This window comes from Prionailurus viverrinus, chromosome A3 (genome assembly GCF_022837055.1).
Source record: "Prionailurus viverrinus isolate Anna chromosome A3, UM_Priviv_1.0, whole genome shotgun sequence".
In the NCBI taxonomy this organism is placed as follows: domain Eukaryota; kingdom Metazoa; phylum Chordata; class Mammalia; order Carnivora; family Felidae; genus Prionailurus; species Prionailurus viverrinus.
The window spans coordinates 105,184,103-105,210,984 of NC_062563.1; the positions used below are offsets into that span (position 1 = coordinate 105,184,103).

Genomic DNA, 26,882 nt, shown 5'->3' on the forward strand with positions numbered 1-26,882 from the left:
TTGCCCCAGCACCACCACCAGCAGCCCTCCCCCAGGGGTCACACGGCGGAGAGCAGCCCCCTACGCTCAGACGGGAGAAGGGGTGGGTGGGAGAGCTGGTCTGACGCCTCTGCAGACCGCCAGCCTGCAGCCGAGGGTTACTCTTCCCACTTGAGCCTGAACGTGAAGGTCGCGCGTATCAGCGCGCCCAGAGTTAAGAGGACACCAATTTAAGAACAGGTAAAGCAGAGGTGGCCCTAGGGGTGTCACAGTGGGAAGTTTGCGGGGCCTAGTTATTGACGGTTGTTTTTCTCAAGGGATGGTGACCACGTGCAAAGCGTGCAAAGCGCCTCGCCAAAGTGGCTCTGTCCCCCTCCGGGTTGGGGGTGGCGCCGGAGTGGGTCGCAGGAGTCAGGCTCCCGCCTCCAGCTCCGCAAGCCCGCGGCGCGCTCTCCAGGTGGGGCAGGGCGGCACCCGCGGCGCGCACCGGGGACCTGGGCGGGGACGGGGCGGGCGGTGACCAGGGCTCCTCCCTTTTCGACCCCGAGCTCCCTGCTCTTAACCCGCGCGCGGGGGCGCCCGGGCCACTGGGTTCCGCAGAGCGAGCTAGCGGTCAGTGCAAAGCCGGAGCCGCGCGCGTCCAGACCCGAGGCCGACGCCAGCACGCCGGCATGGCCCCCGCAGCGGCGTCGGGTGGCAGTACCCTGCCCAGCGGCTTCGCGGTCTTCACCACCTTCCCGGACCTGCTCTTCATCTTAGAGTTTGTGAGTCGCCGGCGCGCCCGCGCCTGTGCTAGGGAAGGGGCGGAATGGTGGTGACTGCGCGGGTCCCCGGAGCACCTGGGTAGCGAGGCCACAGTGAGGAAAAAGTCTCTCCTCCCACCTTCCAGTCGTTTGACCCCCTCTAGCCAAGGGCAATGGGGTAAACAGTCCCCAGGACCTCGGTGGAAAAACCAAATTCCCAGGATGGGTCAGATGTTGGAAACAGGCCCCGGGTCCACTCGTAGCGCGCGCGTTCCAGAGCTGCGCTCCCAAACCGCTTCACAGGTGCCGCGCCGAGTATGCCCTTCCTGGAGGGCGACGTCCTTGGAGAAGCGTCCAGCTTTTCCCTGGGTTAGGATTTCGTTTAAAAACAAACAAACAAAAAAAAAAGAATCAAAAGAAACCCGAGTACGTGTTACCAGCCGAGGTTTGGAGATTGGGTTGGTGTCGTAGGAGGGGCAGAATCTGGATTATTCTCTTCTGGCTTTTGAAAGTTTCTGGCGAGTGGCCGTACTTGCCACAACTTTGATCGGGGAAATAAACAGGCGTGGTTTGCTCCGCTGCAGTCGTTCTGCCCTGCGCGACGGGTGGGGGGAAGAGAGAGGGACTGGCCTTGAGCGGTCCTGTGCCTCGGCTGACCTTGAGCAGCGGGAACCCCGCTGCACCCGCGGCTGGCCGGCCGTTCCTTAAGCCCGAGCCGCACAGCCTCCGCCGCCGGCGGCTTCGGAGAGCGCTTCCCACTCTAGGCTTCTGGTAAAGTGATCACCCTGTGGGGAAGTTCCGACCGCCCTCAGCCTAACCTCCGCAGGGGCTGCGGCCCCTTACCTGGGAGAGGGCATGGTGTGTTTACTCTGTGGGTGTGGTGCGTTGAGGTCACAGAGACTCCTTCCCTGCACCCCGACCTCAGAAGTGGCCGCCCGGAAAGTTGGTCGAAAAAGAAACTGCCCACACCTGACTGTGTAAAAATAAACGGGACCCCGGCTTCTTTCCGTCTGATTGGAGGCAGGAGGGTGTGAACAGCAAAGGGAGCAGGTTCTGGTCTCCGTGGAGATGGTGGAGGAAAGGGCCAAGGGGGCTGAGGTTCCCTGGGGCACCGTATCCTTGCAGTTGTGTGACTTGGGTTGAGCCCAAACCTGGATGTATCCAGAATGACTTCAAAACCTGGCGCTGGCCAGAATCAAGGAAGTGACATCTAGAAGGAACTCTGGACACCACTAAGCCCAGCCCTACCTACAATTTACGGATAGGCCCAGAGGGGAGGGGCTTGCATCCCCTGGAACATTCTTTTTCCAGATGGCTCATCTGAGTGCTTCTCCTCTGCAGTCAGCCTGTGCTTGCCGAACGCTGGATTTCTGAAAAGAGCATATAGACCTGCGGCTTGGGAATAAGTATTGGGTGGTTCCTTCAGAGGCTACTCTTTACAAAGGCAGGAGTTTCATAACCAAAAGAGATGCGGGCTGATGCTGAGGTGTGATGGGGCAAGGGAGATTTTTAAGCAGCAAAAGGTCTCCTTAGTGTCTCTTACATTGCCCTCGTGAGTGGCTGATTCTGCCTTTGTAGCTCTTCGAGGAACACTAAAACAAGAATCGGGAAAGAGTGTGTTACTTCAGCTCCAGGCAGAAGACTGGGGCCCCATCCTCCTGCCGCCCTGACAAGAATGGGCTCAGGTGGCCGCAGGGGGTGGCAGGTGGGGGCGGAGGGGTGCTGGCCTCACCGAGGGGACAAGCCTCCCAATGCCTCCTCTCGGTATCACAGCTTAGGGGAAGGAGTGCTCCCGAGGGTAGGAACCGCCCAGCCAGGCAGAGCCAAACAGGGCGATCTGCCGGGTGGGGACAGGAGGATACCCCACTGCCAAAACCCACCAAGTGAAAGCGGAAGGCTGGAGGTGGGAAATCTCAGAACCACGGAGTAGTGGAAATTTACTCCTCCCGGGGCGGTTTTGTGACCTGACATAGTAGGGGCTTCAGGAAGAAATAATTCTTTCCTGCTTGGAACTTTCCTCTCGGCTGTCTGAGAAGTGATTTTTTTTTTTTCTCCTCAACCCTTGCCCTGCTCCCTCACCTCCCTCCTTCCCCCCCCCCCCCACTTCCTGAGAGACCTAGGGTGCCTCAGTGGTCTCTCTCAACCTCTATCCAAAAGGACACACAACCCAGTTAGAAAATGTGCAACAAACTTGAATAGGCATTCCTCCGGAGAAGCTGTACAAACGGCCAAGGAGCGCATGGAAAGATGCTCAGCATCATTCATTATTAGGAAAATGAGATAAAAACCACAATGAGGTACAATTTCACATGAAATTATGGTGATTATTATTAAAAAAGAAAAAAGGTGGGGCGCCTGGGTGGCGCAGTCGGTTAAGCGTCCGACTTCAGCCAGGTCACGATCTCGCGGTCCATGAGTTCGAGCCCCGCATCGGGCTCTGGGCTGATGGCTCGGAGCCTGGAACCTGTTTCCGATTCTGTGTCTCCCTCTCTCTCTGCCCCTCCCCCGTTCATGCTCTGTCTCTCTCTGTCCCAAAAGTAAATAAACGTTGAAAAAAAAAATTAAAAAAAAAAAAAGAAAAGAAAAAAGGAAATAGCAAGTGCTGGCCAGGATGTGAGGAAATTAGAACCCTCACACATTGCTGATGGAAATGTAACATGGCTCGTCTGCTTCTGGAAAACAGTTTGGTAGTTCCTGAAAAAAAAAAAAAAAATTACCATTTGACCCAGCAATTCCATGCCTAGGTTTTTAACCAAGGTGATTAAAAGCTGGGACCTGAACAGGTACACGTACACGCGTGTTCTTAGCGGCACTGTTCACAATAACCAACGGGTGGAAACAGCCCCAGTGCAATGGCTGGAGAGACAAATTGTGATATATCCATACAGTAGAGTATTATTCAACCAGAGAATGGAACAAAAAATACTGATACATACTACAAAGGTGATCAACTTTGAAAACACAACGCTAAGTAAAAGAAGCCAGACACGAAAGGTCACATATGCTTCCATTTATATAAAATATCCAGAATAGGTAAACCCATAGAGACAGAGCACAAACTGGTGGTTTTCCAGGGACTGAGATGAGAGGGACAAGGGGCCCGGTTTCCTTTTGTGGTGGTGAAAATGTTTTGAAGTTAGAGGGGGTGGTTGCACGATGTGAGTGTATTAAATGCCACTGAACTGGTCAATTTAAAATGGGTAATTTGGGGGCACCTGTCGGTTGGGGGTCTGACTTCGTTCTGCTCAGGTCTTGATTTCGAGGTTCACGGGTTCGAGCCCCGCGTCGGGCTCTGTGCTGACAGCTCAGAGCCTGGAGCCTGCTTCGGATTCGGTGTCTCCCCCTCTCTCTGCCCCTCCCCTGCTCATGCTCTGTCTCTCTCGCTGTCAAAAACAATAAATTAATTTTAAAAAAAATATATATATATATTAAAATGGTTGACTTTATGTTATGTAGACTTAAATTTTTTAAGACACAAACGTCAAGAAATATTTCATATTACAGGAACAGCACTCATATAATTATCATTCCACTTTGTCAAATCTTAATAGTTGGCCTTATTTTCTTTTAGTATGAGGGAAATAAAGCTTTTCAGATGGCACCACGCCCACTGGAAACTCCACCATTATCTTCTCTTCCCTCCGTCCTTGGGGCAATCTCGAGGCTAAATGTAGTAGTGTTCATTACCCCGGAGCAGGGTTTATTTAGACCTTCACTGCATACCTAACTATGGGCAGATTACCCATGGCATTATTTTAAGTTTTCACGTTTCATAAAGTGAAAAAAGAACACACACACACACACACAACACACACACACATACACACACACACACACACACACAAACACACATTACCTATCCCACTGCAGCAAGCTTTTCATACAAAGTTGTTTTGAGGCTTACACAGGTTGATACTGTTTATCCCATCTGCTGTTCATGGACATTTTGCTATTTTCAATTTGTTGCTTTCTGCCGTTGCATTGCCAAGAACATTCTTGTATGTGCCTCTTTAGTTACCTGCTGGGGATTTCTTCCCAAAGGGAGGGTTTGACCTCCTGGTTCATAGGGAATGCACCTCTTTTGTTTCCCCAGATGTCGCCGCATCCCTGTCCAAAAAGGGTAATTCCAGTTTCCATACTCCAGAAGCAGAGGGACCTGGAGGCTGATGAAGCGTAATTAAGCTCAGGTCCCTTCCAAGACCCTGCCTTATTTTGTATTCTTTAATAAAGAAGGGCCCCAAATTGTACAAGTTTGGAGCTAAACAAGCCCCCATTGTTCCTCATCCGTGCCACACTTGATAACATCAGAATTTGTAATTTTCAGCGAACCCAGTGGGTGTGAAATGCTTGGGTATGTATAAAATCTGTAGTCCATTGAATTGATTAGTCATAGTTCACACGCCCACGCCTGACCTCCCAATAGCTTGGGAGTCACAGATGCCAGCGTCCGAAGCGAACAGGGTGGAGCCCCACCCCCCTCCCAAGGCAAGAAAACTGCCCACAGGGACAGGGAAGGGTGGTGGCTCCGGTGAGGCATGGGTGGGGGTGTATGGCAACCTCACCCTGGCCCAGCGCCCCCATTCCAGACCTCTGAACGCTGCAGGGTCGTCGCAGGAAGTGGAAGGCAGATCCAGCAAGGTGGCGGGACCCCGCCTGTCCGAGCGCCAAGCACCATCAGAGTCACACTGGCCTTACGGCTGTTGTATGCCACAGGGACACTGGTGTCCCCCTTATGGGCAGGCTCGGGGTGGGACGTCCCCTCTCCCAACACGGGAGCAAACCCAGGGCTTTGCTTCTGGCCTGTTCCCCTGTCCCCACCCAAGGAAGGTTTTTTCCTCTGGGGACCGCAGGCTGTTTCCTCTTCCTCCTCTTCTCTTCTAAGCCAGGGCCTTCGTGACACTTGGTCCACCATTCACAGAACAAAGGTTAACATAGGATGCTTTTTGTCTCAGCCCTGGCCAGGGCCGGAGGAAACTTCTCTTACAAAGTGCCAGGAGAGATAACAGCCCCCCCCCCCACCCTTTCAGAACTTGTAAAGGAAATGCCAGAAAACAGGTTATGAAACCATTAACTCGGCTCCCTCCTCCCCAGCCTATAAAAGAGGAGAAACTGCTGACAGAATGGCTGGGAATGAAGAGAGGCTTGGGGAGCGCAGACAAGTAGAGTCAACTGCTGAGAGCCACCGCTCCTGGGGTGCACCTTGTGGGGTGGAGCAGGGCGGGGGCCGGGGGGTGGGGCACGCAGGTTGTGCTTGTCATTGTGACTCTTCCAGTGAACCGGACACAGTAAAATGAGGCCGTTTCCCTGACCCAAAGTGACTGGGGACTTTCATTATTTGAGAGTGACCAGACAAGTCCCGAGACCTGCCCTAGATTTTCACCTGCCTGGGAACAGCGGCCCTACAGAGCCGGGATTGGGCGGTGCGGGTGGGGTGGGAGCAGGATGGGAAAGCAGTTTTCTGGTGGGTGGCCCACCTTCTGGTTACGAGGAGAAGACAGCAGGAGAACTCACAGGAGATAAGAGATGTAGAATCACAGAAACTTAATTTGTCGGAGCTGGGAGGAGACTGAGGCTAGGCGCGAGCCGGATTGGGGGGGGGGGGGGGTGCGCAGCTTACCCTGGTAACTCAGTCTCCAGGGTGGCACTTCTTGTAGTGACAGCAAGTCACATCCAGGTTTCTGCGTTCACCCAAACACCCACGAGGAAGTTTTGCCTGCAGCAGAAAGGATCGTGAAAGGGCGGCCCTGTCCATCTGGCAGCCCTGGGCAGGCCTGGTTCCCTTCTTCCCTTCTCTCCCCCAGAGAGTGAAGGGGCAGCTCAGAGCCACTGGGGAGCTCACAGCCCCTGGCTCTGCTTGTCACAAAGACATCCTGAAGGATCTGGGTCACTAGGTCGAGGCTGGGCCCAAGAATCTGCATTTCATAAGCCTTTGATTCAGCAAGGTTTGGAGGGGCAGTCGGTAAGCCAGCCCACCCCCTCGATGTTTTCACGTCGAGGACAGGGTAGTGGAGACAGTTCTCAGTGAGAGGCTGGGGCAGGGAGCCAGGTGCCCTAAATATTCTCCTCGGTTCAAGGCAGGCACCCCCTATGCTCCTGTGGAAAGTTCCCTGCTGCCCCAGGCAGGGACCTCTTCTATAGTCACCAGGCAGTGGGGGCTGACCCTGCTGGCCAGCTCAGGACAACGGCTGAGCGTGGCCTTCACTGGCTGTGCCCACTGAGCCTGGCCCTGTGGCCTTGTTTTGCGTCGGGGGCCCCTCTCTGTAGCTGTTTAGAAGTGGGTAAGGATATTGCTTTTCTCCTTTCCTCCTCTCTACAGGGAGGGGAAGAAGTATAGGTAGAGGGGTTTGTTCTTGGAGTTGAGAAGTGACTTTTCTGGTTTTTCAAGAACCAGAGGACCAGAGGACTGCTTTGATCAGGAGAAAGTGACTTTGAGCTGTTCTCTGGAAACTGCCTAGCGTGATGATGGGGCTCAGCCGCCACGTGGTCACGCATGCTACACTGAAAAAGGTTGCTTTCCATAGGTCGTTCCCCACCTTGATGCAGATGGGGTCATACCCAGAGTGATGTGAGGCATCCTCTCTCTCTGCTTTCAGGAGAGAGTGGGAGGATCCCAGACGCCACTGCAGGGGAGAGGGAGAGCTCTCACCGGGTCACTCAAGGTGGGCCAGGGACAAAGGCTGACTATTTGCACCTACACCTGCCGTGCCCTGCAAAGGTTGTGTGGGGGGGGCGGGGGGAGTGCCTTGTGCTGCCAGCCTAAGCCGGTTCTGCACAGCCTTTGGAATGGCTTGGCTTTGCTCTGGGCTTAGGCACATCCTCAGGGAAGGGCTGTGGGTGGGGCAGGGGGCTGGGGATTGGACCACACGGGGCCTGCCTTGAGGTGGGAAGGGGCCAGCCAGTGGAGATCTGCATCGGGCTAGGGGGCTAAGTCCTAATGGACTCATCGTTGAGCCCCACCTCCACCCCCAACACAAGCCTGTCTGGGGCTTCCTTCTGGGCTCTCAAGTTGCGGTCCCTGGACATAGTGGACATTGTGGTTTGGACCAAAGGCCACCAGAGAGGGGCACTAAAATATTCCAGCGGGTGTTCTCTTGCGGTGCTGATGGATGTGAGGACAGTGAGTGAGTGAGTGAGTGAATGAGCGACGCCCCAAGACCCTAAAGCACTAATGCCATGGACAAGTATAGACTGACCCCTCACAGGCTTCAGATTATTCCTGGGGTCCTGGAGCAGGTTCCTGGTACTCTCTGCATTGTGGGGCCTCGACTTACCTTCTACATTCTGGTGGAAAGGTTTAGCTCCTAGTTGGCTCCTGCTGGACACCAGCCGCATGATTATTTTCCAGGGTCATGTACGGGCATTGGTTTTCCGCCATGCTTAGCCCCAGGCTCTCTACCACTCCCACCTCATTAATAGCTAATGTTCTGCCCACATCAGGGCAAAACAACTCCCTAAGGCCTGAGAAAAATATGTAGGAGCTAAAAGAAAAGCCTTGTCGTGAGCCATCACACATTGATATGCACGGGCAGTGGGAAGAGGCACGGCCAGGCTCAGCTGACCTGAAATTCCACACCATAGCCCCGGATTCCTGTTAGAATAATGCAGTTGGGCTGGGAGGGAAGGGGCAGGAAGAGGGGAAGAGGGGAGAGAGAAGGATAGCCCTAAAACTCCTGAATCCAGCTTTGAAGAAGGCCTAAAGAGAACCCAGAATCCAGGCTTTAAGGGGCGAGGGGGGTGGGGCACAGGTAGACAGTCCAGGAATGGAGCAAATGGGGAAGGAAGTGAAAGCTGGCATGGTTGTACCTGTTAGTAGGGGTCGGGGAGTGGGGGGGGTGGGGTGCAGGTCATGACAAACATCCTGTTGATGGACCCGGGGATGAGAACCACGGGCCTGTGCCTGCAGAAGAGAGTGATGTCCTTCAGCGTTCTGACCTTTTGCTTGTTTTTTGGTCTTAAACACAAACCTTGGTATTCTTTTCCTCTGAAAGAACAGAGCCCATTGAGCAGGCGGAGGAGTGGGGGAGGGGAAGCCTGCTTCCAGAAGCCACCTCCTTTGCAATTCTCTCTGGACCCAGGGCAGCTGGGAGGGAGCAGGGTGAAGGCTAATGGGCTAGTCTCTTATTCTCTGAGGCTGTTCTCGGGGCCATTTCCAAAGGGACCCTAGACATGGTGGGTGGGCGGGATTTCACGGTGACCTGCTTGTGGGTGGGCTTGGGTAACTGCCCTAGGCTCCCCAGCCAGCCTGTCAGAGCTGGTACTCAGCAGCTGTGGGGATGTGAGCCTGTGACTGCACCTCAGTTTCTGCATCAGTAAAATAGGGATATAACAGCATCTACCTCAAGGATTGATGTGAGGAGTATTATGCACAAAGCTCTTAAGATAACATGATGCACGTAGTAACTGCTGAATAGCTATTAAGTACAACTCTTATTAATCTTCTAATGACTCAAACACCTGCTCTGAGAGCAACTAGCCAATCCCTGCTAAAATAACTGCACGGTGGGGACCATCAGACCCATCCCACGCCACCTTTTGCCTTCGATGCCCTTCTCGGGCAGTGTAGAGGCAAAGGGTGCGTGAGATTTGGAAGTGGGTGGGGCTGTTGAGGGCCCACTTGCCGTGTCTCTGGGGTCATCAAGGACTGCATAGACACCACCCTCTGTAGGGCCCTCTTAGCAGCCTGATTATTTCTGGCTCCCCTGCTCAGAGCTGCCCCTGACCAGCCTGCCCCTGACCTGCCCGGGGGACGGGAGGCCCCGGCAGTCCTGCCCTGCCTTCTGCCTCAGAGGCGGGGGATATCTTAAGCCCCTCTCATGTACCACCCTGCCAGCTTGGTGCCAGCTTTGTGACTTCTCAGTGCCACACACATTGCTGCGTCTGCCCAAGGGGAAAGAACCAATTACCAGTGAGCCTGGGATTAAGCCTTCCAAAAATGATTTGTCTTCAGTGTCAGTGTATCACCATTTGGAAGGGCATTGGTTCAGGAAGAGAGCAGCCTCTGGCACAAAAGTGTGCCCTCACCTCCCCAAGCCTCCATCCTGCCCAGTGGCTGGTGATAAGCCGAACACAGTTGGGTGGAGGGGACTGGCAGGAAGGATTCCACCTTGCTTTTGTGTCCTAGGACTCTTTCCAGAACCAGCCCGTAGTCCTCCACTGGTCTCCATTCGAGGTCTTCCTTTAGTGCAGATGGCATGGTGGGACTAAGTCCTCTATCCTTCAGGCCTGGGCTTTCTTCATACCTCCACCAGGGGTGCCCACCCTGAGAGCACCCCGATCCTGCCACATGGCACCTGTATTGCAGGCCATTGCTTGGGGCATGTCTCCCGCCTGGACCCTAAGTCCGGCCATGTTCCCAGCACAGACGGTGCACCCCGAAGCATTTGTCGTTAGCCTGCATGGGTAGGACAGGGGCTAACTTCTCGCCTCCCACCTGGCTAATATTTATGAATCACAAGAGGAGTCAAGGACAGATGGAAGGTGAAACTGACAGTTACCACCGATTCCCAAGAAAGAACCTCCAGGACCCTGAAAAGAAGCCCCGGGCCCTGTAGGTGGCCGGTTCCTTCTCCCTGCCCTGCATAATCCACACCTGTTTTATTCGGTGGCTCACCAAATTGCTATCCTCCTTGGTAATTCCCATTAGTACCTTTTGTTTTTCTTGCACTGAAGCCACTCCCGTCTGGTCTAGTAGTTGCACGGATTTGCTGCTCTTTTATAGGTAGCTTGCTGGTACTTTCCATGGAATCTCCTAGTTTCTGTTTATCCCGCTGGGTAAAGCCCCTGGGTGTAGGTGTGGTTAGGAAACTTTTCCGTTCACACGAGGACATGCTTATCTGAAAGCCCCTAGCTTTGTGGACCCGAGAGAACTTTTCATTCATTCAGGAATGAGTGACTGTCCTCCGCATAGGGAAGGAGGTAGCATTAATCAGTGAGCAGTGGCCAGTGCCTGAAGTACAGGGGTAATGGGTACTGTGGAAGAGATCTCCCCGGGACTTGAGAGAGGTGGGATCGAAGGCCTGGACAGGGGCCTTTTCTCAGTCCACACCCACCATGTTAATGTCGACGGCAGACCTGAACTCACCCCCATCCCTTTGAATCTCAAGTCTCTATCTCCCTCTTCACAAACCGACTCCAGGCCCCTGAGTCCTGGCCTTACCTTCAGATTAGACAAAAGGACACCATCTAAGCCTGCCTTGGGAGGGATAATGGCACGATGTGTCCCTCTGGAAGGATGAGCCTGCTGATGAAGGGGCCAGGAGGGCAGAGCAACTTGCACTAGTAAACTGAGTCAGGTGGCCTCAACACCACTCCCAGTGTTTGCCTTGGGAGTAGCCTCAGAGGTCAGATTCCCCATAAGCTGCCTTGTCAGTTGACAGAGGGGGGCAGGGGTCTGCACATGGAAAACCTTCTGATCCCTCCCCCCAGACACCTCCTTATAGGATAAGAATAAGGGATCTGTTCAAATTGCTGGGCTCTGTCCCTCTCCCAGGCAGAGGTATTGAGCTGGTCACCCTCACTGGGGTCCCGATACTTTTACCTGGACCTGACTCTGCCCCTGGCGGACCAGAGCCGCTCCAGTGGAGCCTGGCAGCAAGACTGGAAGGGAGGGATGGACTCTGTTTTTAGTGCATGTCTTTGGATAAGGTCTACCTCCGTAGGTGTACCCGCCTCGGTGCTTACTGGCCACGGTCAGGGGCACTCAGCATCTGTTACGTGCATGAATGAACAAATAAATGAGTGGGTGAGCAAGGGAGCAAGCGAAGGGAGCTTTTCCTTCGACTTGCTGGGAGCCGAGTTCCTCTCCACCAGGCAGGTGGGGCTCACACCAGAACCAGAGAAGCTGGCATAAGCCCCATATGTGTGCCTCTGGCCATCTTGTCTCCACAGGAAGAGTCCCCCGTCTTCCTCTCAGACCTGTTTTCTGAGGAGCCAAGGGAAGTATGGGAAAGCCTTCAGGGTCTTGGGGTTTTGGTCTTTCCCTCTGGCCTCGCTCTGCGCCCTCTCCTACCACTTGGTGCTTCTGTCCCCTTGACTTCCCCTTGCTGCTACTCCCCTGCTCTCCAACAGCTCATCCATAACCAGCCTGTACACACACTCACACCCGCATGCACACACACACACACACAAATACCCTCTGCTCTAACTCACAGAATGATGAATCTTTTTAGCCACCCAACCCTAGAGCTGGTTGAGTCTCTCCTCCAGCACAGTTACTGTACTGGTCAGACCACCTACACAACATGCCTGTCTGGCATTGCAATAACCCCTGACTACTGAAATAGTCCAGTCGAGTATGGACCTTTCCAGAAACACAAACTGAGGTTACTTTCCGGCCTGTTGGCCAAAGTGCTCGGAGCTCACAGCAGCTGGGACCCGTCTCCTCTGCTGTGGCCATCTTTCCTTTGCCTTCCTGGGGAGATGATTTGTGACCGCCTGACCAAAGTGGTAAGACAGCTTAGTGTTAGGTGCACAGTCTGTGTTCGGTAATAAGTTTTCTCTCCTCCTCAAGAGTTTGAATTACAAACTCCTGTCCAGATGTGCCTTCAGGGCACAGCACACCATGCCCTCAGAGCTATTGGGAATTCCGATGCAGGGCTCCAAGGCGTATGTGTGTATGTGGAAAGCCCTGAATGGGAAGTCCTCTTTAGTTCACGCCTTGACTTGTTACTGGAAAAGTGTCTGCTTGTGAAGACCCTGACAAAGCAAAATATCCAGAAAAACATCCAGAGAATTTGAGCAATTCTTCCGAGTTGACTTCGGTTATCCCAGTTGTGCAGCAGAAACACTGCACAATGGTGGATGCAGAACTCTTTCATCCCTGGTCAAGCAATGGAAACACCACACGAATCTCAAGAATGTGCTGGAGGATTCCTTTCTCCCCCTTTGGAACCAAGGCTCATTGTTTGAAGGAAGCCTCTCTCATATTTTAATGTCCTTTGTGTTTCCTTCCACAAAGGCAGACACATTTTTCTCAACTTCAGATTTCTAGAAGATCACCAGTTTTTCTCTTTTTAATGGTTTTGAAGTTATTTTATTTTATTTTTACTTGTGCGAGAGAGAGAGAGAGAGAGAGAGAGAACACAAGAGGGGCAGAGGGCAAGAGAGACGGATCCCAAGCAAGCTCCACATTCAGCACTGAGCCCAACATAGGGCTCGATCCCACGACCCTGGGATCGTGACCTGAGCAGAAATCAAGAGTCAGATGCTCAACTGACTGAGCTACCCCAGGCACCTCTGAAGTTATTATTAAATTCTGGGTCCCAGTAGGGTTCCGAGTGGATAATTGTGCATGTTGAGATCCTAGACCTACTGGAATTTTCACATGGTGACAGACGAGGCTCTGCTTCATCATATGGCAGTTGAGACAGCGAGCACTCGGACTGCGTACCATCTATCAGGCACTCCACAGACATAACCCCATTTCACCCCCATCCCATGAGGTAGGCACTGTTGTTATCGCTATTTTTCAAATAGGGATCAGAGAGGTTAAGTAACTTGCCCAGAGACAACAGGCCATCCTGTTGTAAGTGGCAGAGCTGAGACTGAAACTTGGTAACTCAGTCTCTGAAGTCTACACCCTTAACCATGCTAGCCTGCTAATCCTGTGCATTAATTCCAAAAGAAAAATTAAGAAGCTTCTCTGAGTTTACACAAGAGCTCCCCTGAAGACTGTCTCCTGAGGAAATTTTTTTCCACAAAAATCATTGGATTGGGCAGGCCACGATTTATAAACTCGTTTAAGTCTTTGCAACTTTTTGGTCTGGTTTTTTATATCACCCCTGGTTCTTAGGGAACCTCGACCCTGCTCAGCATCTAAAACTGGACTGAATTAAAAACAGGCGGTTTCCAGTCCGGAAACAGCAGGGGTAGGGGCCTCAGATCTCCAGCGCATTCCCATTCACAGATACATCTGCCTGACACCCAAGGACCAGCTAATCTCATATTCAAGGCAAGACAGGGATTGAAGCTTGAGGAGAGGGGAGGTAAGGGAGCTTTGCCCCTGGGCTCCCAGAGCCCAGTCAGGAACTGGAGAGGTGTCTCAACTGGCACCACGGGACAGCCGAGCTGGGCACTGGAGACAGGAGCCAGCTGGTATTCAGTTTGATAGGAATTACCAGAACATAATCTAACGGCTCGTGTTGTGGAAATGGGTTCTAAGGCTTTTGGCAAACAGCCTGGGACGTCTGTTCCATGTGCTATAACTCTCCTTCTCTCCACTTGAGAGTCAAGCCCTGGGCATTACTGTGTTTCCAGGTTGTCCCAGGCAATTCTCGTGTAGAGTGAGGATTGCAAACCGTGTCCGTTAGCCCAGACCCACCCCCATTTTCCAACATGTGGATCGGGACCCCACAGAGAGAGCTCAATGCAGCCGACTCCCGGGCCGCCCAATTTAGAGACCGTTTTCTGCCACCACCTTAGCCAGCGGCATCATCTCAGTTATGGGAGACGGTGACCTGGGTGTAGGCGGAGGGTGGTGGGAAGTCCAGCCTGTTGACAGAGACGAATGGAAACTGGGGTCATGCCTGCACTTGTGTTTCAAAATGACTGCTTCTCAGCATTGGGAGCTGGGAGCTGGGAGCTGCTTGGAGTTTTCTTTACAAAGGGAAATGCTTGAACCTTCACCTACCCCTTTCTCTTGACAAATATTTGGCCAGTGGGGTCCTGAGGCCAGGATGGGGTGGACTGCTCCCTGCCCAAGATGCCTTATCTCCCCGGGTGTGGGTGCTCTGCTTGCTCTCTCTGTTTGCTCTCTGCACACTTCGTAGGTGAAGTGGGGCGGGCACTGGCTTTGCCCCATGATTCACACTGAACCCCAGCTTTCCACGCAATGGGGCCTTAAAGGCCTTCACCCTGGCCTGGCAATCAGTTCTGTCTTGAGCCTCACCCCCTCTTGAGCCCCATCTCCAGCCACTCTCCCCTCTCATTGCCTACCTTATGCCCAGCTCCCTGGTTTTCTGAAGCCCTCACTCCTGCTTCAGCATTCTCTGGACTTGGCATATTAATTATATTATATTATTATATTATATTATATATTTATTATTTATACTATATTATATTATATATTATATTATATATTTATTATTTATATTATATTATGTTATTTATATTATTTATATTATATTATATATTAAATATTATATATTTATTTTATATTATATATTAAATATTATATATTTATATTATATTATATATTATTTATATTATATATTTATTACTTATATTATATTATATTATATTATAATCCTTCCTCCCTCCAGAAAGCCACTCCTTGTTGACCCTTAGGCCCAGTTAACCAGCTAGTCTACCTCCCCCTTCAAGCCTCGATTGAGGCCCTGCACCAGTCCAAGCCGCTTTGCCCACTCAGGGCTGGCTGCCACCCTGCACTGTAAACTGGCTGCCTCCGCCTCTGTCTCTGAGGGCTGTTGGCCTCCGGGGTGAACAGTGTCTCACCCCCGCTGTGGCTGGGCACAGCGCCAGAAGCTTCGCACTCACACCCGCAGTGCCGGCCAGTGTGCCCCAGCCTGCAGTGGGGAGACACAGCTGCAAACTGCCATTTGCAGATAAGGAAGCCGAGGCCCAAGAGACTGGCTCCTGCTGCGGCCTCCGCCAGCGGCTTGGGAGGAGCGCCCCATCAGCGCGAGCGTGCCGCTGGCGGTGCCAACGCGGCGGGGTGCGGGGTGCGGGCGCTGCGGGGCGCTGGCCTTGGCCGGCTGAGAGCGGAGACCTCCACGCATGCGCAACTGTTGGCTTCCCACGGGCCCCCACAATGGACTTCTCACGAGAGCAGGGCCCGTTTCCACAGACGTGCCTCTGGGAATAGACTCCCTCCTCGGCTCAGCCTCATCTTTTTCCACTTACCCCTCCTGTCCTCGGCCCCTTCCTGCAGCTGCGGCTGCACCTTTCTCACCACCACCCCCCCCCACCGCGCCCCGGGTACCCCAAGGGGCAGGGCTGTGAGGGGTGCAGGACAGGCCCCTACCAGTCTTCTTCCCCCCCCCCCCCCCCCGCCCCGGGTTCTAATCACTTCATCCGTGCTGTGAGGACCTTACCTTCACATGATGTGTGACTTAAAATACATTCCAGGGACAGGCAGGACCGCCGCATGCTTGCTTTAGGAACCTCCCTGCGAATCAGTGCTTCCTCAGCTGTTTGCGGCTTGGAGGCTCCAGAGAAATGGGATACATTCACTCAGTGTCTCCCCTCCCCCAAATGGTGGGGGTCAGAACGGGACCGTGGGACGTGCTGTGATGGTGGAGACATTTTCTAAAGGTGCCCTTGAGAGAGCATTGCTGGCCTTGAAAGACATTATGCTAAAGGAAAGAAGCCAGTTGCAAAAGCCCATCTTTTACTATGTGATTCAACTCATGTGAAAGTTGAGAATAGGGAAATCTACAGAGGCAGGAAGTAGATTAGTGGCCTCTTAGGGATGAGAGAGAGGGAAGGAAACAATAGCTAAAGGGCACAGGGTTTCTTTTTCCTTTTTTTTTTTAATGTTTATTTATTTTTGAGAGAGAGTGGGGAAGGGACAGAGAGAGAGAGAGAGAGAGAGAGAATCCCAGGCAGGCTCCACACTGTCAATGCAAGAGGCCCGCGTGGGGCTCAATGTCATGAACCGTGAGATCATCCCCTGAGCCAAAATCGAAAGTTGGACACTTAACCGACTGAGCCACCCAGGCACCCCTACCGGGTTTCTTTTGAGGTGATGAGAATGCCCTAAAATTGGTCTGAGGATGATGGCTGTACATGTCTGTGTATATCCCCAAACCATTGAATTGTACACTTTAAATGGGTGAATTGTATAGTATGTGAATTATACCTCCTTAAAGCTGTCTAAAAAAGAATTGCTTCCCACCATGTTACTATGAAACTTACTGCTATAGATAAACCACACAAAGAAATAAAAAGCATAGGGGCGCCTGGGTGGCTCAGTTGGTTGAGCGACCGACTTCGGCTCAGGTCAGAATCTCACAGTTTGAGCCCCACGTCGGGCTCTGTGGGGCTCTGTGCTGACAGCTCGGGGCCTGGAGCCTGCTTCTGATTCTGTGTCTCCTTCCCCTCGGCTCCTCCCCTGCTCACACTCGGTCTTTCTCTCAAAATAAATAAAGATTAAAAAAAGAGAAAGAAAGAAAAAGCATAATTTTTAAAAGGATCTTTGCAAGGTAGTATACACCCAAAGGCAGGACAGAGTCCCGAGGTCTACCAAGGGGCAGGGGCTGGGATTGAACCCAGGGTGGGCTTTGCTCCTATGGACAGGTATTCTTACCATGGGCTCCAGGAACCTGCGAGAGGGAGAGAAGAGAAAGAGAGCCAAAAGCAGGTCAAGTGTCTGGATTACCTTAAAGCTTCCCTCTGCATTGGCATTGGGTGCCAGAACTCAGCATCCAAGCTACCTGGTGCGTACTCAGGACTCCGTGGCAGGCCCTCAATGAGGTGGCTTCACTCGGACTTCGATCCCCGCCCCCCAAGCCACACAGGGAGACACCTAGATGAAAGAGGTTAAGTTTCATGAGCCTGCAGACCAGTCTGAGAGTCATCTTCTCAGATTTTGCCATTTCCAGAACCACCTGTGCAACAACTTACCTCATATGTTTTTTACAGTTAATTGTGTCCGAAATAACTGTGTCATTACCTTAAAAATAAAAACAGCGTCATTATCCAGTTTGCCTTTGCCTACCCGTTCCTGGAGTCCACGCTCTCGGGGAGCTCCAGACCCCTGGCTCAACTCGAAGCCCTTCTTGCCTTAGAAAAACCAAAGAGAGTGAAAAAGAGAATCACTGGGGCGCCTGGGTGGCTCAGTTGGTTAAGCGTCCTTCGGCTCAGGTCATGATCTCACGGTTTGTGAGTTCGAGACCCGTGTCGGGCTCTGTGCTGACAGCTCAGAGCCTGGAGCCTGCTTCAGATTCTGTGTCTCCCTCTGTCTCTGCCCCTCCCCTGCTCGAGCTCTGTCTCTCTCTCTGTCTCTCTGTCAAAAAGAAATAAACATTAAAAAGAAAGGAAGGAAGGAAGAAAAAGAAAGAAAAAGACTCATTTCCTGATGTGACACTCAGTGTTCCTCACAGCCATGTCCACTGGCCACCCACAAGCACCTCTGTGGCACCCAGTCCCCCACAGGATTCCCTGACACCGCGCTCTCCCCTCCACATGCAATGCAAACTGTCCCTTTGGGATTGGCGCATAAATCGTTCCAGTTTACCCATATATCTGACCGGAGACCCTGAAGGCAAGTTAACTCAGACACTGATGTACAGCTGGGAAGGTGTCCCACACCTGGGAGTTAGCCGTGAGCAAGGGGGACCTTACCCCCTCCATCACATGGTCGGGGATAGTGCCATATTGTCACAAGTGCACCTGTTTTGTGCTGGGCACTGCAAAGGAGAAGGGCAGGGCTCCCTGAGACCATATGAACAGGGAACTAACTGAGATTGGTCCACTTTGGATGGTCAGGAGAGGAGCATCCCAGGCCCTTGCCTCTGCCCTCCACACAGGCATGCCGAGTTCTCCCACTTTTCCGTGCCACAATTGGGCCTCCTACATCCAAGTTCTCAGCCACCGGCATGTTCATGTCCCTTTGTCAGGGCCTGTTATGGAAAAGGCCAAGCAATCTGTGTGATCTTAAAGGCAACTCTGGATGAAATCTACACACACACACACACACACACACACATATCTTATGTTGCAGTGGTCTAAGGATTTTTATTTACCTGCTGTATTTCTCTGTTTGCTCCAATGGCTTCAAGTTGTAAAATGTGTCCCACTGCTTCTGCCGGGGCCTTCAGGCACCCTCGGATTCCACAGTAGAGGAGGTTTTCTGGTCAGAGATGCCCATATCTGATTCATTAGGCCCAGCTTGGTTTTGATAACTCCAGATTCTTCATTGCTCTGACTTGTCTACTCAAATGTGATTCTCTCCTGATGCTTCTCAGCTGAGAGGCTCAGAGAACACCTACAGGGACAGTGGTCTCTTACGTAGCAGGTGGGCAGCAGGTACAGGAGGTGGAATCAAGGTACTGTTTGAGTTCACAAGGCAGGGGGCATAGGACTAGGAGGGCAGCCCGTCCACAGCCCCGGATGCTCGAAGTACCCTGGAGACCTTTGACTACAGAGCCCCCTCCGCCTGCGTCCCAGCCTTATCTGGGTGAGGGACGGTGGACGAGGCTGACTTCCCGGGGAAGAAAGAAGTACGGAAGGTCCCAGCTTGGATTTGTGCGCCTTTGTCCCCGGGGAGCCGGGACCCCTACACTGTCCTTACGAACCTCTTTGAAAACATGGGACTCACTGAGCCTTCGGACATCAACAGGGGCGTCTTCCAGATAATGGCAGGGAAGCGTTTCTCCCATGCCCGTCCTAGGCCACCTGAAGTGAATCTCCACTCCAGCCCTGACCCTAGTAATCAGAACACTTCCTGGGCTTGGGGATCGAAGGGGACAAATTAAAAAATTATGCTTATGACATAGCGTGACCAATCTATTTTGCCAAGTAAAGACCGAAAGAATCTGCTGGTCGCTAACCTTTCGTAAAAGAAACGATATTTCAATGTCAAAATACTAGGATTTAATCTAGGATGTCACCTCAGAATAATGATAACACTGGATGAGGTTAGTCCTTTCTTGGGATGACAAATTACCTGGCGCCCACGTGCCTCAGTTTCTCCATCTGACAAATGGGTCGGTACCCCGTTCATAGGGTTGTGAGAATGAACTGAGTTCATATTTGCCAAGTGCTTGGGGCAGTGCCTGGCATGTGAGTGTGATAGACGTTTTCGTTAAATAAAAAATTGAAATTGTATTTAAAACAGGCATGACAAAGGCAGGCAAGCAGGGGCTTGGGAAGACTGGGTCAGTGCAGGCTAGAGCCTTGAGGGGGAAGAAAGAGTCCTTTTTGGTGAGGAAAGTGCACCACACTCGGTCTTGGGAAGACTGGGTCTTGGGAAGACTGGGTCAGTGCAGGCTAGAGCCTTGAGGGGGAAGAAAGAGTCCTTTTTGGTGAGGAAAGTGCCCACTGCCATTCTCTGCCTCCTTCCTGTTCTGCGGCCCCTAATGCCCCAGTGTGACCTGTAGGTCTGGCCCTTCCTGGGTATGGGCTCTCCTGCTCTGTTATTCACCCCTGTCCTCCCTCCCTCTGCAGGTCTTTGGGGGCCTCGTGTGGATCCTCATTGCTTCGTCCCTGGTGCCCATCCCCCTGGTCCAGGGCTGGGTGATGTTTGTGTCTGTGTTCTGCTTCATGGCCACCACAGCCCTGCTCATCCTGTACATAGTTGGTGCCCACGGCGGGGAGACTTCCTGGGTCACCCTGGTGAGTCCCAGCCCGGAATGGCTGATGTGGGTGGGTGGGTGGGTGCTGGACCCTCTCCCCTGGCAAGCTGGCTTTTCCAGTGCTAGGTGAGGCTGCCCATAGATGTCTCCTAGCCACGTTCCAAGGCTCAGCTGGCCAGCCCTTTGGCTCTGAGCTCTCCCCAGCAGCTCTCTGAGGGCTCCCCACAGCCAGGAGGTCAGGAGAAGGTGAAGGCAGAGCTGGATTGCTGCTGCCCAATTCCCACTGGGCCTGCTCTGTTTTCTCCTGCATGACTGCCTTTTTCATGGATAACCAGCAGCCCAACCACCCCTCCCCGTGCCACCTGCACCTGCCAGGTGCCTGCTGGCATCTCCCAACGTCCAGGAGGGCTGGTTTCCATCTTGGGGGTGGGCAGGGTCCCGGAGGCTGGCCTTGGCTGCCCTGTGTGAAGCCAGGCTTACTGGCCAGTGTCCAGTGATGACCTTCTAAAGCAGGGTCCCCAAGGAGGGGCTTGGGGGTGGAGGGAAGGAATGGCCCGTGGACATAATACTGCGTAAATTCTGCCTTAAGGCCCACGAAGGGGGTAAAATGTATGCGTGGGACACCTGGCCATTACTTACCATGGAAGAGGGCAGGGCCACTTGGCCAGGCCTTTACTCTCCAAAGGCCTCTTACGGAGACTTTTCGAAATCACCTCCAAATGCCAGCTACTCAAAACCCCCGCTTTGTATTTTCTTGCTTTTAAACATTCCTGGAGCTCCCCCCCCCCCCCCCCACAAAAACCTGACAATAACAAGACGAAACCACAGTGGAAATGGCCTGGGCCTTCACCCTACACTGGTCACCGAGGCCACATCTAAACTGAGACTGGACCACATATGACACTTCTCAGGGCCAGAGCCAATTTCTACCTGTTAGATCCCAGGCTGCCCCTCCCTGCCCCCACCTCTTACTTGATCCCGCCTCAAGGGAAGGCAGCGTGCCTTCTCCCTTAAGTCCTGACTCTGGCCCCCAAACCAGTGAGATGAAACCAGCTCTGTGAGGAGGGGGCTGGGCTATGGTAATGGGGGGATGGGGCAGGGGTCTGGGGGGGAAGGCCCTTCCTTCCCAAAGGAAGTAGCGGAAGATGAGGGCGGGACCTGAGCCATGCCAGGAGGGGACAAGGCTGGTAGCCACGCCCTGCTGGGACCACAGCTGCCCATCTCTCTGATGGCCTTTCCTGACCCTGCAGGATGCAGCCTACCACTGTGTTGCTGCCCTGTTTTACCTCAGCGCCTCTGTCCTGGAAGCTTTGGCCACCATCGGGATGCAGGAGGGCTACACCTACAAACACTACCATGAAAACATCTCTGCTGTGGTGAGTCCCCCAGGCAATTTGACCCCCGTTCCCAGTTCCCACCGCCCACCGATGGAGGGTCAGCAGAAGGCTGTTTGGGCCCTCCCCTCTGTTTCTCAGCTCACTGACTTCCCGAAGGAATGAAACCTTCCCCTTATTCCTGAAGAAACGGAGCCCCGGAGAAGGGAGGGCATGTGTCCAAGACTCCCCTTGGCCCTCTCTGCTCAGTGCTGCGCTGCCCAGGCCTGGGCTGGCCTAGGAGTCCATGCCTTTGCAGAAGGGACATGACCGTGAGCACCAGGCACTGTCTGAGCTCTCCGTAAACGATCTGATTTAACTCTCACGATAACACTAGGGTGTAGGTGTGCTTATTATACCCATTTCACAGATGCAGAACTGGGACACCAAGAACATGGATACGTTGCTCCAAGGTGGCCAGGAATTATTGGTGTCCAGGGCAGGTGACCACTTTTTTTTTTTAAGTTGTTATTTATTTTTGAGAGAGAGAGAGAGAGAGAGAATGAGCAGGTGAGGGGCAGAGAGAGAGGAGACAGAGAATCCCAAGCAGGTTCCTCACTGTCAGCACAGAGCCCAGTGTGGAGCTCAAACTCAAGAACCGTTGAGATCGCGACCAGAGCTGGAGTCAAGAGTTGGATGCTTGACCGACTGAGCCACCCAGGCTCCCCCATCCACACTCTCAGCACCTGTTTGGAGTGTGAGTTTGGCTACTTGGGTCTCCTGGCTCTCCCTCAAAGCACAGTCAGGCTCGGGGAAGCAGCGAGGTCAGGGATGGAAAATGGAGTAGCCAGTGTCTCCCCAAGCCCTGGCTCTGGAACTGAGGCTGTGGAGAAGCCTTTCTGGGCCCAGCGTGTCCAGACCCCCCAGCTGTGGGTGTTTGTCGCCGCAGTTAGGACTTCAGCTCTTCCCGATGATGCCTCCTGCCTAGCAGCTCTGAGAACCTGCTGGAGGAGGAGGGGCCAGAGCTCAGGCCTCCACCACTTTCTTGAGCAAGTGCCTCAGCTTGCTCATCTGTGAAATGAGACGGTAATTCCTGTCCAACTCCCTCAGGACTACAGACATATCGAACACCTTCTTCCAAGGCCTCACAGCAAGCAATGGGTGGCCCGGGGGCTTGAGCCTCATTCGCCCCGTCAGCAGAACAAATGGGGGTGCCAGCTGTGTGTGGCCACGGTGCAGGCTGCACGCGGGCCTCTGAGCTCTAAAAGAAGCGTTCTCCAACTGTGGGACCAGACCCATTGGTGGACTTCGAGGTCCACCAATTTTCTTCTTAATGGATTTTCTTCTTAATGGGATGAATCGGAATGACAGAGAGGAGGAGAATGTTTTGATTCATAAAACCTCTTTCCAGAGTTCTGCACGTGTGGGCTCCCACCAGCATGCAAACTCGCGATATCAGGTGTATTTCTAGCCGTGAGTGAGGTGTAAAAAATAGGGAAGAAGCTTCAGGAAGTCGCGCTCCTCAGATTTCTAGAGGTCGACCTGTGAATCCTACAAATCCTGAGGTCAAATGTGATGATAGATCACAAGATGCCAGCTCCGGGTGCCAAAACTGTACTGTCCCCACTTTGTGGAAAGAATAGAGTAGAGGGTGAGAGAAAACCCACAGGGACGGGCACTGTTGGGCTCTAGGAAGGGGTTTGGTGAAGGTGTTCCTCCTGCTTCCAGAGGGTGGGGTCTGGAGGAAAGTTACTGGAAACCTTGTCTACGGGTCCCTTGTCCCAGGGAAGCCACATGTTCCCCTTAAGCTCCCAGCCTACTCTCCAGTTCCAGAAACATGGCCACTGTATGGTCCCTGGCACCCTTTCAGCCGTCCCCCAGTGTGGGAATGTCTCCCATATTGGCTCCTCTCCCAAGATGGCTGCTTTCTAAATACTAACACAGCCAGGAAGCACCTTGGCTATTTTTCCTTCCCTTGGGAGGCTGGTAACCCGCTTCCTCCATTATCCTTCAAATGACTCTCTTTCATTTCCTGTCACTTTAGAGAGCCTCATCCCTCCCCCTATCCCAACCCCAGAGGCCTTCTCTCCAAACAGACATCAGCGGCAAGGCGTTTGACAATTTCCATAAAATTATTGCAGATAATAGTGAAATGTGCATGGAACATGGCTAGTGGGTCAGCACGTGACGGGACGACCCAGATAGGGTGAATTACTGCCTCTGCCCCCTGGACAGATCTCTAGTTGAGGACCACTGTGATCTACTGTATTCCAACTTTTCTCTTTTTCTTCCTTCCTAAATGCAACGTACATCCAGAGAAGTTGAGTGGGATACAAGCGTCCCAAGTGATGAATCTCCATGAAGTGAACTCTTCTGTGTAACAAGCATCCAAACTGAGCAATAGGACATCATAAATAGCTCCCAGAATCCCCCTGTCCTGCTGCTGCTATCACCGTGCACCCAAACAAAAGATTACCGCCATCCTGATTTCTAGCTGCCTAGTTCAGTTTTGCCTGCCTTTGAACTTCACGTAAATGGAGTTACACAGTGTGTATTCTTTTATGTCTGGCTTCCTTCTTTCAACCTTAGATTTGTGAAGCTCATCTACATTTTTGGATGGAGAGTAGAGTGTTTATTCCCACTGCTGTATATCATTCCACTGGTGGCTACACCGGCTTCGATTTGTCCACGCCACAAGTGATCGTGTCTCCCCCCCACCTCCCATTTTTGTTAGTTGAATGAGATCTACATGGGCATGCCCAGGCAAAGTCGAGAGTGCTAGAATCAAGAATCAAGGGGCGCCTGGGTGGCGCAGTCGGTTAGGCGTCCGACTTCAGCCAGGTCACGATCTCGCGGTCCAGGAGTTCGAGCCCCGCGTCGGGCTCTGGGCTGATGGCTCAGAGCCTGGAGCCTGTTTCCGATTCTGTGTCTCCCTCTCTCTCTGCCCCTCCCCCGTTCATGCTCTGTCTCTCTCTGTCCCAAAGAATAGGTAAATGTTGAAAAAAAAAAATTTTAAAAAAAAAAAAGAAAAAAAAAAAGAATCAAAATGTTGCCAGCCGGCCGATGCCCTGGGCCGAAGGGGATGTATAAGCCCGGTTCATGTAAAGTCACATCTTTCTATTCAAAATATCCGTTGTATGAGTGCACAGGGGAGATCCTGCCCAACCACAACACGCCTTTCCTGGGGGTAGCCAGCCCGGGAATGGGGAGGCACCTCAAGACCTTCTCCCGCACATTCCTGGCCTTTGAGAGCATCTGGCCTGCCTCTCGCCCCTCTCTGTGATACTTAGTTGGACCCGTCTCGAAAGCTAAGCTTCTCCCTCTTTCCTTTGCAGGCAGCAGAGAGTCTGTGTCAGAGGGATCCCTGGGATTGGTGGGAATTAACTGAGGGCAGCTAGAAACTTCTGCGGAAAGCGGGAATAATAATGGCAGCCATTTAGGGAGAGGCGTTTCTGAAGGCCTAAGTATATGCCTTCACGTCCCTGGCTCTCAGTGTCCCCAGGGTGCCATTGCTTGACCTCACTTGGAAAATAAGTGCCTGTTTCCTGTCACTGCTGGGGACAGCTTCTGTTCAGGGCTCTCGCATCCGTCAGCTGCTCCCATCTGACAGGGAGAGGTGTTTTTTGGGGGTGCTGCTCACTCAGGCACAACCGCTCCTCTCAGATGGTAGTTAAGGGTTCCCGGATGAGTTCCCTTATATTGGTTATTAAGTAACTCGGCTTACTCATTGCCTCTGGCCAATGAGGGTGAGGAGTTCGCCCATGTGTGGAGGCAGGGAGAGAGCAGGCATGATGACCGCTGGTGTTTATGGGCATTTTCAAGAGTCATGGAACCGTAGCTGCCCTAATGTTGTGCCTGGGTTGGAAACTCTTGACCCCAACACCCAAGGTCACAAAACCAGGTGCAGATATTTGACTTGGGGGCAGGCAAGCCTTCAGGGAGGCCAGCCACCCAGAGTAGGGTGATAGGAATAGGTGGGGCCCATGTGAACATCGCAAGTCAGGGCCTTGACAGGGACAAAGTGACCGTTTGCCCCATTTCCAGGGCCTTTGTTCCCAGTGCCAAAACACTGACTGGATCTTTCCAGAAGCTTTCTCAGTAAGCCCCCTCCTTTTTGCAGAAGCCTCAGTCCCTCCTCCCCGTCCCAGGTCCTTACTTCCTATGAGCCTGGCACCCTTGCTCATGCTTGTGAAATTAAGATTCCTAGAATAACATTCTCGCAGGAGTCTGAGGATGACCAGACAGCATCCAGACCTTAACCAGAGCCAGCAAACCCAGGTGCTCATATTCTCTTAGCCAAGGCCAGTGGAGTCAGCTGGTGGATTCTGGCCTCACAGGTGTGGGGGAAGGAAGCTTCCCATGAAGAGTGGTATCATTTGAGGGGTCTCTGAGGGCCCCCGTTTCCAATTGCGTGGCACCAGCATGATGACGTGTGATGACAGATAATTGACCTTGCAGCCCCAAACCCAGTGGGCTGGTAGGTCACTTGGAGACCTGTGCTGAAAGCATTCTGGGGCCACATCTGGGCTCGGCAGGAAAGGATATCTGCGGGAATGATAGGAAGCAGCAGCGGCCCGCACCCTTCCAGTCTGTCACTCCCAAGCGCCATGTCATCGCCTGGCTCAGTGTCAATGGCCCACGCGTCGCCCTCTCCCCATGCACTCCCACTAATGGCCATGATCTTGGTTTCAGGTGTTCTCCTACGTGGCCACTCTGCTGTACGTGGTCCATGCGGTGTTTTCTTTAATCAGATGGAAGTCTTCGTAAAGCAGCAGAACTTTTGCCGCAAACCCCAGACGGTGTTAACGGATCAGCCCGCCTTCCAGCGTAACACTTTCGACGCAGAAACACTCTCGATGCTGGAAAGAAGAAAACAAACAAACAAGCAAAAGCAACGCTCTGTTTCTTGTGGGTGTTATGTTTACTCTCCTACGTGCCTTCATGTCAGGGTTGGGGGCTTGCCACGTTTGACCTCCAACTACGAGCTGTCTTTCTAGAATCATTTCCTATTTGGGAAAGGGGGATGTGGGGGTGGGGAAATGGGGAGTGTGACCACAAAACAAAGATCCCCTGCTGACTCCCGGACCGGATCTTTTGAACTGTCTTTTGGAATTTTCCACAAGCCTCTTTGAGTTCCCGCCCCCCACCCCCCACCCCCCCCCCCCCCCCGGGGCATCCTTCCAAGTCTTCATGGATAGTCTACCTGTCATGGGGAGTAAAACTCACCCAACAAATATGTGCAGATGTCCACGGTGGAAGATGATAAACCTTTGAAATGCTTTATAAAGTGCCTTTATGTTCGATACTTTCGTGGGGTGTTTTTGGTGCGGGGGCGGGGGGGGGGGGGGTTGTTCTTCTTTTCCCCGTATCAGGAACACCACCGTTTCAGCTTTCCTTCTGAGGAATCCTTTGGCTGAGACTGAACCTCTAGAGGCAGCATCAAATGGCAGTTCAGCTGTGTATGCTCAGCCAACGCACTGTCCGAGAGCCCGTGGCTGGGTACTCCACCCGCCCCAGCTACCAGGCGTCTCACGTGGCTTTGCCCCCTCTGGAAACTTGCCAGGTGCCAACCCAGGGGAACCCGTCTTCTTCCT

At 52.9% G+C, this 26,882-nt stretch overlaps 1 protein-coding gene across 2 annotated transcripts; it reads left to right on the plus strand.

The window, feature by feature from the left end:
* Positions 1 to 526: 526 nt before the first annotated feature.
* On the plus strand, positions 527 to 26,591 carry MAL (mal, T cell differentiation protein). 2 transcript variants are annotated; one of them, XM_047853465.1, is made up of 4 exons: positions 527 to 743; positions 19,848 to 20,015; positions 21,226 to 21,351; positions 23,605 to 23,897. In XM_047853465.1, the coding sequence occupies exons 1-4, from the start codon at positions 651 to 653 to the stop codon at positions 23,611 to 23,613; spliced, it is 396 nt and encodes a 131-aa protein (XP_047709421.1). In that variant the 5' UTR covers positions 527 to 650; the 3' UTR covers positions 23,614 to 23,897. The 2 variants fall into 2 exon arrangements, with proteins under 2 accessions (XP_047709421.1, XP_047709420.1); XM_047853464.1 differs by lacking the exon at positions 23,605 to 23,897 and adding an exon at positions 25,981 to 26,591 and having other exon boundaries at positions 533 to 743.
* The last annotated feature ends 291 nt before the right edge of the window (positions 26,592 to 26,882 follow it).

Coding starts and splice junctions, on each gene's coding strand:
- MAL (XM_047853464.1), top strand. CDS start 651: ATGGCCCCCGCAGCGGCGTCGGGTGGCAGTACCCTGCCCAGCGGCTTC. Junction 744..19,847: donor TGCTCTTCATCTTAGAGTTT/GTGAGTCGCCGG, acceptor CTCCCTCTGCAG/GTCTTTGGGGGCCTCGTGTG. Junction 20,016..21,225: donor AGACTTCCTGGGTCACCCTG/GTGAGTCCCAGC, acceptor CTGACCCTGCAG/GATGCAGCCTACCACTGTGT.